Source organism: Neopelma chrysocephalum, unplaced genomic scaffold (assembly GCF_003984885.1).
Source record: "Neopelma chrysocephalum unplaced genomic scaffold, ASM398488v2 Primary Assembly neopelma1_97102, whole genome shotgun sequence".
Taxonomy (NCBI): Eukaryota; Metazoa; Chordata; class Aves; order Passeriformes; family Pipridae; genus Neopelma; species Neopelma chrysocephalum.
This window is the reverse complement of record NW_020925744.1, coordinates 2,814,179-2,827,611: the sequence shown is the minus strand read 5'-3', so window position 1 is coordinate 2,827,611 and position 13,433 is coordinate 2,814,179. Positions and strand designations below refer to the sequence as shown.

Genomic DNA, 13,433 nt, shown 5'->3' with positions numbered 1-13,433 from the left:
ATATAAATTCAGTTATTGGAGCCCTTACTGATGATTTGCTTGATCACATAAGAAAGACTTTTGGCTTTTCATCTGAAGGTTTTAGTCCTTGGCAGAAGATCCAGTAAAACTTCTTTGACCAAAATAGAAGTGGGAATGAAAGATGGTCATAAAAGTACTTATGCAACAACGTACTGTTGCTTTGCTTATGATGATAGTGGCTTCTAACAAAGTTTTGTTATCCATTTTGCATGTTCTAGTATTGCTAAGTCTTAAAATCTTAGTGAAGTAGTACATAGCTAGATACTCACTTTGTGAATCTGTAACTAGAAAGGATATACTGTACATCAGGGCAGTTCATCACTCAGCATTAAAACTGAAGTGTACAGTAATGACCAAATACTCCCTTACTTATCTGTAGCTGTATCAGTGTTGAAATGACTTTCCAAAGGCATAGAACTACACATCTGTATCACTCTTTGTACTCACTTTCCCTTTGTATTTTTTTCTGCTTTGGCTTTGAATTCTTCCATGCTGTCTAGATGCATGATGAGGAAGGAGCTGGAATGCAAAGTTGATCCTTACCTACCTAAGAAGCAGGTGTTACAATAGTGGATGTCTTGGGCAAACTTTTCTCTGCTCTTTTAATATGGAAAGGATGCTACAAAGGTTGTTTTTTGCAACTTTTGTTTTTCCTCTTCTTTTGCTATTTACGTAGGACTTCAAGCAGTCTATTTTGTATCAGCCTGCACATCAGCTTTGTATAGGTACATGTCCTATACATTGGACATGGAATACAATGTCCAAATCTTTGAGTTCCTGTACTTCTCACTAAAATTAGTGGTTATCAAAGTGTCTTACTTGAAGTTTTATAGTGATAATTAGATAATAAAGATATGATTCTTCTTTGTTCTGGTGTTCATTCACTACTGAATTAGTTCATGCTGAAATTCACTTCTGCAAAAGCAGTGAGATCCTTATGACTTAACATGTGAAGTTCAGTCAAGTTCTCCCTGAAGTGGGTTGGCCTGTCTTAATGTTTCATAAATCCTGAATTTTTTATGAGTTTAAGTATTAAGTTTCTTATAGGACACATGTAAGTGATATAACATAAGATAATATTTATAATTTAGTTTTATACTCCTGCAATTCAGTTAATTAGTAACTTATATTCAGTTAAGTTCTTTTACAAAGAGTTCTTTGCAGTACTTGATTTTTCTGGTGGTGTTTTCTTCAATGCTCTTTGTTCCCTGTTTGTGTGTAAAGGTCAGAAAATCAAACCTCTTATAGTTTTGGATATGTCTGACTGAATGAGTAAAAATTATTTTATTTTTCTTTCTAGTCTTGATCCAGAGCAAAAGGAAATGTTAATTGAAGTGATAGAAAAGCTTTTGAAGGATAGAAGTACGGTAAGAAACAGTTTTCTATTACACACGCTTATCTTTTTAAGGAGTTTACTCCCAAGCCTGTCATTTTAGCAGTATGTAATACACTTTCCTAACCCTTACTGATGTGATTTTATATGTTTTCAAATAGAAGTATCATTGTGTATTTATGCATTACAGTATGACTGTAATAGTGACCATCTCCTTGCATCATGAGTCTGTTAATTAATCTGTTTTTGTTAGCAAGTTTTTATGTATGCTTCTTTAAACTTTATTTTGAAAATTAAAGTTATATAATTATATGAATCAGTGTACAAGTCTTTATGTATAAATTTTCATATCCACTTTTTCATTGGGACATTAGCTTAGTAATTTCAGTTAGTTTAGTAAGAATAGTATTAGTAAGAATAAATTACTTCTGTATAATGCACATTGTGCTTATTGACATCCATCTCTCTTGTAGTGTGTAGAGTTATTAAAAAATTACACTTGCTGTGCACTTGTTTGTTCTTTCAAATATCTTCACTTCCAGTCCGGTAAAAGAGATGTTCTGGCAAAATTTTTGTAAATTTAACACTCCTGTTGTATTTTACCTGCCCTATATAGGTACAGGTTTTCTATATGAGCTCCTAGATGTCTCACAATGGTCTTACACTTTATTTTCTTTTATTCTGCAAGTAAGTTTCCCACATATAAACTGGAAAGATAATGGACCAAGGAATCAAAGTTAGATTTCAAATAGAATCCAGAATTGTAAATTAAAACATTCTCTTGTTCATTGTGTGCAGGTTACTAATTTAGTGAATGTAATGCTTTTTGACTAAAGGAAAGTAATGCTAGGGTACCAGATGTTGTGTTGCTTCATCTCCCATTTACCAAGTGTTTTTGTAACACATATCACTGTATCCTCCATTGTTCTAGCACAGTCAAGGTGTTCAGGACATAAATGGTGCTGTTCTCTAAAAGACATCTTGCAACTTCCATTGAAGAGTTAGTGAAGGAGTGTGGTAGAGCTTAATGGCTCAGCAGACTGTAAATCAGTTAGTTATGTCTCCTGTCTGCATCTCTACTTGACCTGTACTTACTTGTCAGAGGCCTTTGTGCTTCTGTGAAGTTGTTCCTGCAGTGGTTCTTTTTGTATCTTCTTTTTGTGGCTCAAACTCTTGGTGTGTATGCAAACTGTGAGTGTGAGATTAGATTGTTTGTACTATGGAGGCATAAAGGACTAAAAAAACATCAAGAAAATAAAATCCCTGAGTCTTCACTCTGTTTCCTAGTCCTTATTGCGTATGGTAAGGGGCAAGTCAACAGCTAGTCATTTACACATTTACTTTAACAAAATGTTGGAGGAAAAAAGTATAGACTAGGTTTGGATCTTCTTTTTCCTTGCATTTGGAGTCACTTATAAGGACATAAATGCTCATTGCTTAGTCTGTGCCATAATTCTAGTGCCTCTGTGACGCTGAATAATGGACACCACATTTGTGAAGATACCAGCTGAAGCAGTAGTCAAAATTATGCTCTTTTGTTGGCACATTCAAGAGGCTAAGAATGAGGGACTAGAATCATGTCTTCTGGACCTGTTTGGAGACATAACATGGTTAAGTGCTGCAACCTTTTCCTCCCTCTGATCCCTCTTGGTCTATTCCCTAGCGAGACCTGATTCCAATCTGAACTGAGACATCTCAGCTTCAGAAGTTTTACTTTTTCCGGGAAGTGATACGAAGAATAATTATTCTGAAAAGAAACCATACAAATCTTTCTTCAAGACTCTCTCAATCAAAACTAAGTATTAATGTGTGCTCTTTTTGTCACAGACTCCACAGCTTGTGGTGGTCTAAAGTGGATCAGTCCTTAATAGCTTTGGGAGGAATACTGTAGCATGGAAAAGCTTTACTTTAAGAAGTTATCTTTTGTCACGTACCACTGAATGTTCCCAGAAAGCCCCCACGTTTACTATCAGAAAGTGCATAGGGCACAAGTGTTTCATTAGCAGGTAACTCCTACCTGAATGAGCTTATTCATTGCCCCTAATTGGAAAACAGCAGTTTACTCACAGTGGGGAAATCAGAGTGCCACTTGTAGCTAGTTTTAGCTTTTAAAATTGGAGGAGATGCAGCTGCTTATGGGTGGTGGTCCTTAAGTACAGGTTTGTACCTATGTAGCCTTAAGTTGGCAACTTTCTAGGTCTTAATGAGGCTGCTCCTGGGAAATTTGTGTTAATTTGACTCCCCTTTTTATATTCTCTCAGGGAAGCTGAACTTCATATGTTAGCGTGAAAGAAAAAGCTCCTTCCACATACATAAAAAGACAAAAGCTTTTTTTATTTTGCAGCCTTGCTTAAGAAAGTTAAGTCTGGTTTGTTGCCACAGAAAGACTATAAATGGGATTGAACTGTAGAAGAGCAGCTTTTGCTCGTGGCATGAAGTGCCTGTGTTTGATTAATGCCTGTTTGACAGTCAAAATGCCTGAAATTCGTAGGATGATAATGTGGAACTGGAACTGCAAGTGTTTAATTTACACTAATCTGTGGATTCCTTCCATTAAAATGCACAGAAGCTGTTCCCTTATATGAACATTAGTTGTCATCTCTTGATAGCTCTAATCTAGTGTCAGCAAATCAGTTTGTTCACCAAAGTGGGAGAATCTTGGTGACTTCAGGAATTGTTGAATATCAGTGGTTCTCTACCTTTTTTTCACTTAATGGAAATGTCAGGTTATGTTTGGTATTTCTTGTACTTAAGGTCTGATAATCCTCAGACAAGCCATAATGTATTGTATATTAACAACTGAATCTAAGAAAATCCACCATATTTTCTTTTGTTGTTCTTAATCCATTGTTTTAGACATGTTTGGAGGGAGAATATAGTTAGTAGCAATAACAATGTATATAAGTGTTGAATATTGTTCAAGTGATATTTGAGACTGTGCTTTAATGAGAAGTAAATTTTTACTCAAAATTTGTTTATTTTCCGTAACTATTTGACCTAAAGCAGGGTTTTTTAAACTCGATATTAATGAAGGGTTAGAATAGCTGATAAATGTAAATGCCTCTAAATTTCTGTAAACCAGAACATGCTATTGTGTATTGTTAATGCAGTTTTTGTTGCACAGAAAAGACACAATGTATTTCATTTTACATTTGAAATAGCAATAAACTATCTGTATGGGAATTTTACTACAGTAAAATTAAACCCTTTTATCAGATGGTATGTGTTCATTTTTTTTAGGTCTCCATCAGTAGTAAATTTTAATATAAGCTGAGGTAAGCAAAACTCAAAATGAGATGAGATCTAACCTTAACTCAGCACTTCATTAAAATTTCTGGTGAGACAAATGAAAGATCACTCTACTCCTTGAGTGTCTTAACACAAAGATTCAATTAAAAGCCAAGCTCTTAGTTAATCTAAAATGCAAAATTATCAAGTGCAAGCCATTGTTAACATACTCTCAAGGGTATATTAACTGGGCATTAAGAGTCTACCAACAAGTCTGTGATTTTGTGCAAGTGTATTTAAATTTTAAACAGGTGTTTGTATGTCTTTTTATTATTGAGACTTGTAACTCATCCTAGTTATGTTTTTACCCTTGCTTTACCTCAGGTTTTGATAAGCAGGTAAAAGAGCATGAATACCTGCTCCTTTTATTTTTCTAGTAATTCTTGATAATTGAGCAGCTGGTTTGATTTTATGTAGAAGGGAAGATAAGACCATGTGTATTTTATCCTAAAATGATTTTCTTTGAAAAGAATATGGCTAGTCATGTAGTCATGTGTGAAAGTATAACTGGATAACTGGCTGGTTTAGAGGAAACTAGTTCCCTTTTCTTTCAATCAATTCCATATTGCTTCACTCTAAATCTATTTTTTCCATTCACTTACCAAGCCTGATAATCTAGCTTTTGATGTATAGGATTTAAGGCAAGATTTGCTGCTTAAGTTGCTTTTGGCATACTGTGAGGGACTGTAGTTAACAGCCTGCGCTGCTCTGATTGTATAAACAACAATAAAAATCAAGTTCATTGATGATATCTGAGTTACAGCAGTTAAAAGAAACGTTTAAAAGAAAAATCCATGTTGGTATTGAAAAGGAATCATGTCTGTTATCCAAACCTGTAAAGCAAAAAGAACTTGTGAGTTACATTCCTCCATCCAAATTAAAATATCCCAAAGTGTATCAAAAACTGCATCTAAAGATAAAAGGCAGAATGTAGAGCTGTAGTTAGAATGTAGTTGTATGGATGATGGATGTATTAAAAATGCCCAAATTTATTTCAGGTTTCCATCTGTAGCTTTGATCTGATTTTATTTTGTTTGGCTATATACCTCTGTTATAAGCAATTTATTATTCTGTTCTGGTGTGATAATTTACTTTATAACAGATACAACTTAGTATTAACTCTGGGGCTTGAAAAGACCTTATGTAAATAGATGAGTATTTAGCTTTCTTTTGCAGACTGTGTGGTTACTAGATGAAGTGCAGATTCTTTCCAAGTGAGATTCCTTTGATTAAAAGATGATCCTAGGAACTGGTGATGGCTTTGTGATGAAGGTCTTGATCTTTTAATCTAAAGCAGTATATTTAGGGATAATGGGGAAAGAAAGCTGGGCTCTCTTCTTTTTAACAGTAGGCTTCAGTTAATAATGTAATATTTTAGTTTAGAACCCAAATGTGTAGTGTAAAACAATGTTTTCTTAACTTATTGATTTAATGTTGGTAAATGCTTCACTTTTGTGGAAAAAAATTACTGAGTTCATGCAGATGTTTTATTGTGATAGATATATTATCCAGCTATTAGAAGATAAATGACTGATCTTTTCCAGTTTCCTTGCCTCCAGAAAATTGAAATAAGAAGGGGAATATCATTTGGGCTGTATGATTAGGGCGGGTGGGGTGGCCATTAATTTAAAGGAGAAGAATCTTGGCAGCATGGGCCAACTTGCACTGTATTATCAATCAAACCTCGATGCACTTCTTGTGATGACCCAGCACTCTCAGGTTTTTGCAGCATTAATTAGAATTCATGACAAAATAGATGCAAGGAAACATTTTGTACCCTTCATAATTTTATAGAAAATTTATTGTTATTAGAGGAACCATTTGCTTAGTGTGATTTTTTTCATTACCAACTTGTCAACTAGCATAGATAATCTGGAGAAAATATGAACTCCATAGATTGGATGTCACTTTTGTTGATGGTTCATATAGTTTACCTTGGAGCACAGCTAATGGCTGAAGTTCATAGCAACAGCACAGAAAAATGTGGCATCCAGTGAAAGACAAATGAACCATGTTTATTGCTTTAATATAAAAAATACATAAATGGAAAGCAGTATTTGAATTTGATGAGCTCATTGCTAGTTTTGTTGGAGTGATTTATATTTTCTCCTTATACAAAAAGCTACTATTGACACAGTGAGATGGAAATTAACTGACTGTTTTTTAGAAACCTATATTTTTTGGTTTTATATTCTGATTGAATCATTTTGTTTTAATTCTAAATATTTTTATGGAATGTTGAGCATTTAATAAACAAGATTATTAGCTGTTCCACTGATGTTTAGATATATAGTAGGATCAAACTATAGGGGAAAGAGTGTCAACTAGAAAATAATCTCTTATTAAGAAAGCATTAAGAAGTCTTCTCAGAGAAATCTTCTTGTCACCAGTGCATTTTCAATCTGTCACATTCTTAATTTTTTTTCCCCCCTTTTGAATGAAAAGCCTAATTTTAGAAGCGGGGAGAGAGGCATGATCTTAAATAGTGTCATGAATGAATGGCAATTCCTGTATTAACTTGTAAATCTAGTGACTTGCCACAGGAATAAAATGCTTGTTTATACAGTGCTCCTCTTGCATTTCATAGCATATGTTCAATTTTTTATTAATAACTTTTAATATCTTTTAATATCTTTGTCAGTTTTCACAACTGACAACATTCTCATTGTAAACTTGAATGGGTGACTGATGTGACTTGAAATAAGTAATTATTTAGAATTCTTGTATTTCAGTTTGACTCTTTCTTTGCATTAAATTATTGTGTTTTACTCACAGTAACTGAGCTTTTAAAAAGCCAGAAGTGTTCATAGGATATATTTTCAGTTTTAAATGATCTGAGCTAGCGTTATATGTATTTTATGTCAGCTTTCAAACTAAATCATATCCAAATGAAGGAGAAATACAGCAAAATGTGTGTACGGGCTTACTAGCAGTAAAAGGCAAGCATATCCACTCCACGATTACCATGATACCACGAAGGACATCTGTATGAACCTAAAAGGGTATTTTTAAATATTAGATTGCGACTATTCCTGTAGTCATAAACTGATCTGTGTGTCAGTCTCCCTCGTCCCTGAGATGGGACCTACAAAAAGTCTCTCTGTGTGGTCCAAAAATATCATCCCTTTCTTCTAAAGCTCCAGGTCTATCACACTGTCCTCTGCAAGTTGGCCTCAACTGCAGTTCAGAGTTCTGCATCCTGATAAAGAGATTTCCCACCTTTTCAGTCTTCCATAGTCAGCTTCTATGGCCTAATTGAATACCTACTCAGGACTGATAGTGATTTGCCTGGGATTAACCACTGCCTTCTGCTGAGTTTTGAATCCCTATGTAAGCAGTTTTTAATTACAGAATAGCTTACTGCAGCACGTCGTTGTGAAGAAAGTTTAGTACAACAGCATATAAAAAAGAGCTTTGGTTTTTGTGATACAGCAAAAAATAGCAAATTATTTTAAATGTAAAATGTATTTAGCTGTATCAAATAATCAAATTTTGCTCCCTGGAATGAGTTGCATACTTGCTGGGACCAGCAGGTACCAGTATGTGGATGAGGCTGGAGACAATAAATGCAACTTCACGTTTATTCTTATTGGTAATTCATAAAATCCCCACAGAGCCTGAGACTGGTTTAGCATAATAGCAAGACTATATTCTGAGCTGTTTTCTTTCAATTGTAATGTTGGGTGCATACTAATAAACCACATGTCAGCCAAATGCAGGGAGAAAAATGTAACATATGAATATCATTGTATTTAATATTTCTCAAAAAGTACCATTTCAATAAACTGCACTTCTATTTAATTGCTTACTTTAAGTCATTGGGGAAATTTTAGAGGTTGAAATGCAGATCCCTAGTGCTCAGATAGAATATGACATTAATTTGCTGCCAGAAGGCTATACTGCATGCATGCTAACTGCATACATATCAGCTGCTTCATATAAAATCTCATCATTTTAGTTATTTGACTTAACATGTACTCTGACACAAAGCAAATCTTAATTAAAGCAATTAGAAGAGAGAATAGTAGTTCCAGGCACACAATGATATGCCCTTATAAGGCATGGTCAGCTTTTGAGCTTTTCTCACAGTTTGATTAACCTGCTGGCAGAATTTTAACTGGAATTCCAATATGTGTTTCATTCCTTTATTTTAAAAGAAAATACCCTGGCAGAAGGTTTCAGTAATCCCCAAGGTTTTAGCATGTTGATCATCTATTTAATTTTCTCATAAAAACAAAGCTATTTTACAATCATAGTCAGCATGAGAATCTTTGTGTGTAAATAAAGATTTATTTCTTATGGAGGCAAAAGATTGTGTGAGAACATGACAGGGCATAAATGATCCATTCCTGCAATTTTGTAGTTGGTAGGGAAGTGCTGAACAACATGCAGAAATTGTGTTTGTGTTCTTTGAGGAAAGGTATTAATATATCTCTTAATTGTATTACTGATTTTTGTGCCTTTTTTTGTTGCAGAGTGTATTCATGAAACTAAATATAAAATTTCCTATGACAGTTAATTTTTACGTATTGAGAGAGAATTTTGGATTCTGGTAATGCCAGGGAACTTGCCCCAGCTCCTCTTTTCTTTTGATCAGGCCAGTGTTGATAAGAGAATCCCAATAAATGTTATTGGGCATATTGCTGTGTTTTACTTCTTGTTGTTTCCTGTTACTTCTGAGTTAATTGCAAGTTCTCTGATAATTTATTTGGAAGCTAAAACTGAAAAAAAAAATAAATTATGCCTACGTTGCACTGTCTTCAGGGCTGGGAAGTAAGATTTATGTGTGTAATAGAAACAGCAAGTGTTTTCTCTGTTCTAATAATCTTACCCCAATTCTATTTTGAGTAAGATTCCATTTCTGTGGACTTATTTTTTATTGTTGTTGTTTTGTTTGTTTTTGCTGAATAGAAATAATTCAACATTGCTGAGAATTGCTGGTATTAATTCTGATTGTCAATTGTGGATGAACTGTAGAGGGAGTACTGACCTTCTGCTTTATATTTTGTTTTCTAGCTGGTAGCTGGGAGTGTTGTGATGGCATTTGAGGAAGTGTGTCCAGATAGAATAGATCTGATTCACAAGAACTACCGAAAGCTCTGCAACTTGTTGGTTGATGTGGAAGAGTGGGGTCAAGTTGTTATAATCCACATGTTAACTCGATATGCACGCACACAGTTTGTAAGCCCATGGAAGGTAAGCTTGTGACTTTTAAAAATAGTATTGTGAGCCTACATTCTGAATTGTTTCCTTTGTTGGATATACTTAGTCTTTTAAGATGCATTTCTATGGGGACTTTAATAAAAATACCAATCAAATATGTGAGTCTTAGCTCTCTACGACTTCACTAACGCAAATCATCCACCCTTCTTCAGAGCATGAGAATTCTCCTTCCAAGCTTTTACCCAGGCTTTTCTGCTTTACCCATGGCACATCCCATGGGCAAGCAGAGCGACCCCTTTTTCTGTGGTTCTTTGAGCCAACGTGTCTCTTCGCTTTTACGTGAGTGAGAACAAGAAAGTTTTGTCATTCTGTCCTGACACTGGGTAGAATCTACTTGCATTTTAGATATGAATACTCAGTATTACAGGATGAGAAACAGGACCTTACTTGTCTAGGCTTTGCTAATGTGCTGAGGCACTGTGCGGAGACTTGAATATAAGTATTTGAAATGTGAAATACAAAAACCGTTGTATTTTCATTTTAACGATGTGAATATGAGTATACTCTTTAGCATTTATAAAAGGAGATATTCAAAATACAAATCCTGTCACTTCTTACAACTAAAAAGGGCACAGCTCAAGAAATTGATGCTATTGTTTCAATAGGGATTTAACTCTGGTTAACAATTTAAATTAAAAGACAGAGTACTTCTGGAAAGAACTGTATAAAATTGCTCCATAGTTCTGGTTGTTTGCGTTTATTACAGGCTTGGGGATATTACTAATGTTAAGTTTTACCATTTAATTTGAAAACCATTCATGTTTAAAGATGTACATTTCAGTGCAGATTATTGTGGTTTGCAATTAGCATATTAACAATTTTTAAAGGTTTCTTTTTTCAGCATTGGAATAGGGAATGACACCAGCTATCACTGAATTAATTCAAACTGTCATTTAATACCATTTGCCTGGGAATCAAGACTGAAATGCCGTGGCATTCTGTGTTAATATATGTATAATTTATGTGAAAATAATCATAAGGAGTTGTATTTGGACAAACAGTTAATTTCAGCCTGATTTAGTTTACAGTTGTATTCACTTCTTAAATAAGCAGGGATTATAACAAACAACAAAAATGTTTGAAGTCGAATCATACTTCTGCACTACCAGTTAGATTCTGAAACACTCTTTTTTGTTTCTGATGAAAATGACATTGTTTATAAGAACACATTTTTCCAGAAAATTGCTTAAAGTAAGGAAAGTATTTTTAGATTATGAGAGATTTAGGTTATATGTTTTCCTGATGTCCTTGAGGCAGAGTGTTTATTACATGTTGCTTATTGGAAGAAGGCAACTTTTGTTCTTCCCTCTGACATTTAGAAAGAATCAAAATTGTTAATCTGCTTTGCCTAAAGCTACAGTTCCACAATTTGTTTCAGCCAGTTTTAGTCTGTAACTGGCCAAAGGAAGGTTAGAAGAGGAGGATGAACTCCTATCTTGGACTGAGAGGTTGGAGGTCTTAATGAAATTTTCCTTCTTTAAGGCTCTAATGTACTTTTTTCACTGTAAAATTTAGTTTGTCTACCTACTCAGGAGTTAAATTAACAGATTTTTTTTTTTTGTGGTGCTAGTTGAAATGCGTGCCTTTGTCAATAGGTTCTTAAATGAACTCATCATACAACGGGCCATCTTGTGCAGTAGAAGAGATTTTTAATTTAGTTTATTTGCATCATTATGGATCAGTATTTAGGCTGTTTATATGTAAATGTATGATTTGAGGAACAATTAAGTGTTGACAAAGTAGATTGCAGTCATATCAATTGCAGTGCATTTTCCATAGTTTTTCTAACTGACATCTTTGATGATAAATGGTGGATGCCAAGTCAAAGCCGATTATACAGTGCACTAGGAATTCATGGCACTGTCAGGGAGAAGACCGATTGACTTTAAATTTACATATTAATGAGAAGATTTGTTAAGAGGGTGCTTGACTATAGAAAATAACAGCATATTTATAGGGCACGACACTTTATAAATAAAGCTGATACAGGAAAATGGAAATTAAACCTATCAGATTAATAAATTCAAGGCTGCTAAAATGCATATTTGCATTGTTATTCAGGAAAATTTGCCTTACTTTTTCAGAAACATATGTTGCTTTTGTTCAAATTGAGCTAATTCCTAGCGAGTAATGTTGTAATGTTTTGAATTCATTTCTTTGGCATTTAGACATCTAAAGAAAAATTTGGAATACTTACCAGTTGTGGAGAAAGATCTTTTTTTAAGCTATATGCTTAAAGTTGTTGCAAAACTTTAATCAAATTACCCATTAACTATGAATATTCCTATTTTTAGCTTCTTTGAAGGGTATAATTTTTAATTCCAGTTGTAAATGCTGTGAGAAAGAATATCCTTGGTTTATGCTATTTGTTTTAAAGTACTTGGAGGATGTTTTTTAAAGTAGTTACATGTGAATACAGTTTCAGAATAACCTTTTTCTCTATATGAATTGTATTCAGCTTTAACATGTGTTAACTGAGATGAGAACATGGCACTCATATTCCGAATACATGCTTGGGACTAGAACCAGCAAAAACAATTTCAAGTTTGTTGGGAAACAGCGTGTGTGGTAGCAGACAAAACTGTGATGAATTCCAGCATAAATATTTTGCCCTGCTCTTGTTGCAGAAGTTGTTGGGACTGCCAAGTTGTTTGCAAACATCTCCTGAACCATAACAGCTTGCAGCTTATTCTAAAGTTGTTGTTGGTTTCAGTGAATACATTGAGTTGCAGTCTAGCAGCTCAGAAACCGATTTTTGGGCTGTTCAGCCATCCCTGTTTCTGCAAGATGAGGATTGCAGGAGATAGTGGCTGCTTCAGCTGTCCTGGTGCGTAAATTTACCACCAAGCACATGTCCCATCTGGGAGGGGTGTCTTTTAAAAACAGCTGACGGTCTTTGTATAGAGCAAAATGGAGCTGGGAAGTGTAGTCTTGCAAAAAAACAGTCTCTCAGGGCTGCTCAGCTTCATTTCAGACAATTGAACATTACATAAATAAACTCTCTTGGTGTTCAATTAAGATTGGAAAAAATGGTGAATTCATATTGGTCATGGGCTTCAAAGTTGCTGATAAGGACTTATGAGAAGCTTACATTTTTAGGATTAGTTATAGAAGTATTCCTCAATTTAAAGTGCTCAGAATTTGCTAAGAATAACTACTAAGGCGGGAGGGAGGGAAGGAGGAATTCAGCCTGAAGAAAATAGTCTAAAAGAATAAGGAATGTGTCTAATGGCTACTTAAGTCAGCTCAGCAGTGTCTAATACTGCTTTAAATATTTTTTGTTGTTGTTCCCCGTGTTGGGGTGCACATTGAAGTTGTGAAGAATAAAACTTCAAGCACAGCACATAGGAAATACTGTCTATCCTTAACTGTTGTAGAACTTGTTAACAGTGTAATGAGCATCCTGAATCAGTTCTTCTGGTTTACTGCAGGAGAGCTTAATAAAACTTCTAAATCCTCTGCTGAGAGGCTCAGAACAGAATGGAAAGGTGTATTCGGGGTAATAGCCTCCTATTAACTAGGTTACCCAGATAAAGTAGTAAAAATGAAACAAGCTGAAATATTTTAA

General features: G+C 34.6%; 1 protein-coding gene across 4 annotated transcripts in view; it reads left to right on the top strand.

Annotated features, from left to right (window-relative positions):
* The window catches only part of AP3B1 (adaptor related protein complex 3 subunit beta 1), a 150,214-nt gene that overhangs the window by 28,266 nt on the left and 108,515 nt on the right, over positions 1-13,433 (top strand). For all 4 annotated transcript variants that reach the window (XM_027671455.1, XM_027671456.1, XM_027671454.1 and 1 more), the window contains 2 exons: positions 1,322-1,388; positions 9,659-9,838. In XM_027671455.1, coding sequence (XP_027527256.1) covers positions 1,322-1,388; positions 9,659-9,838 — 247 coding nt within the window. The remainder of the gene's footprint in view (positions 1-1,321; positions 1,389-9,658; positions 9,839-13,433) is intronic.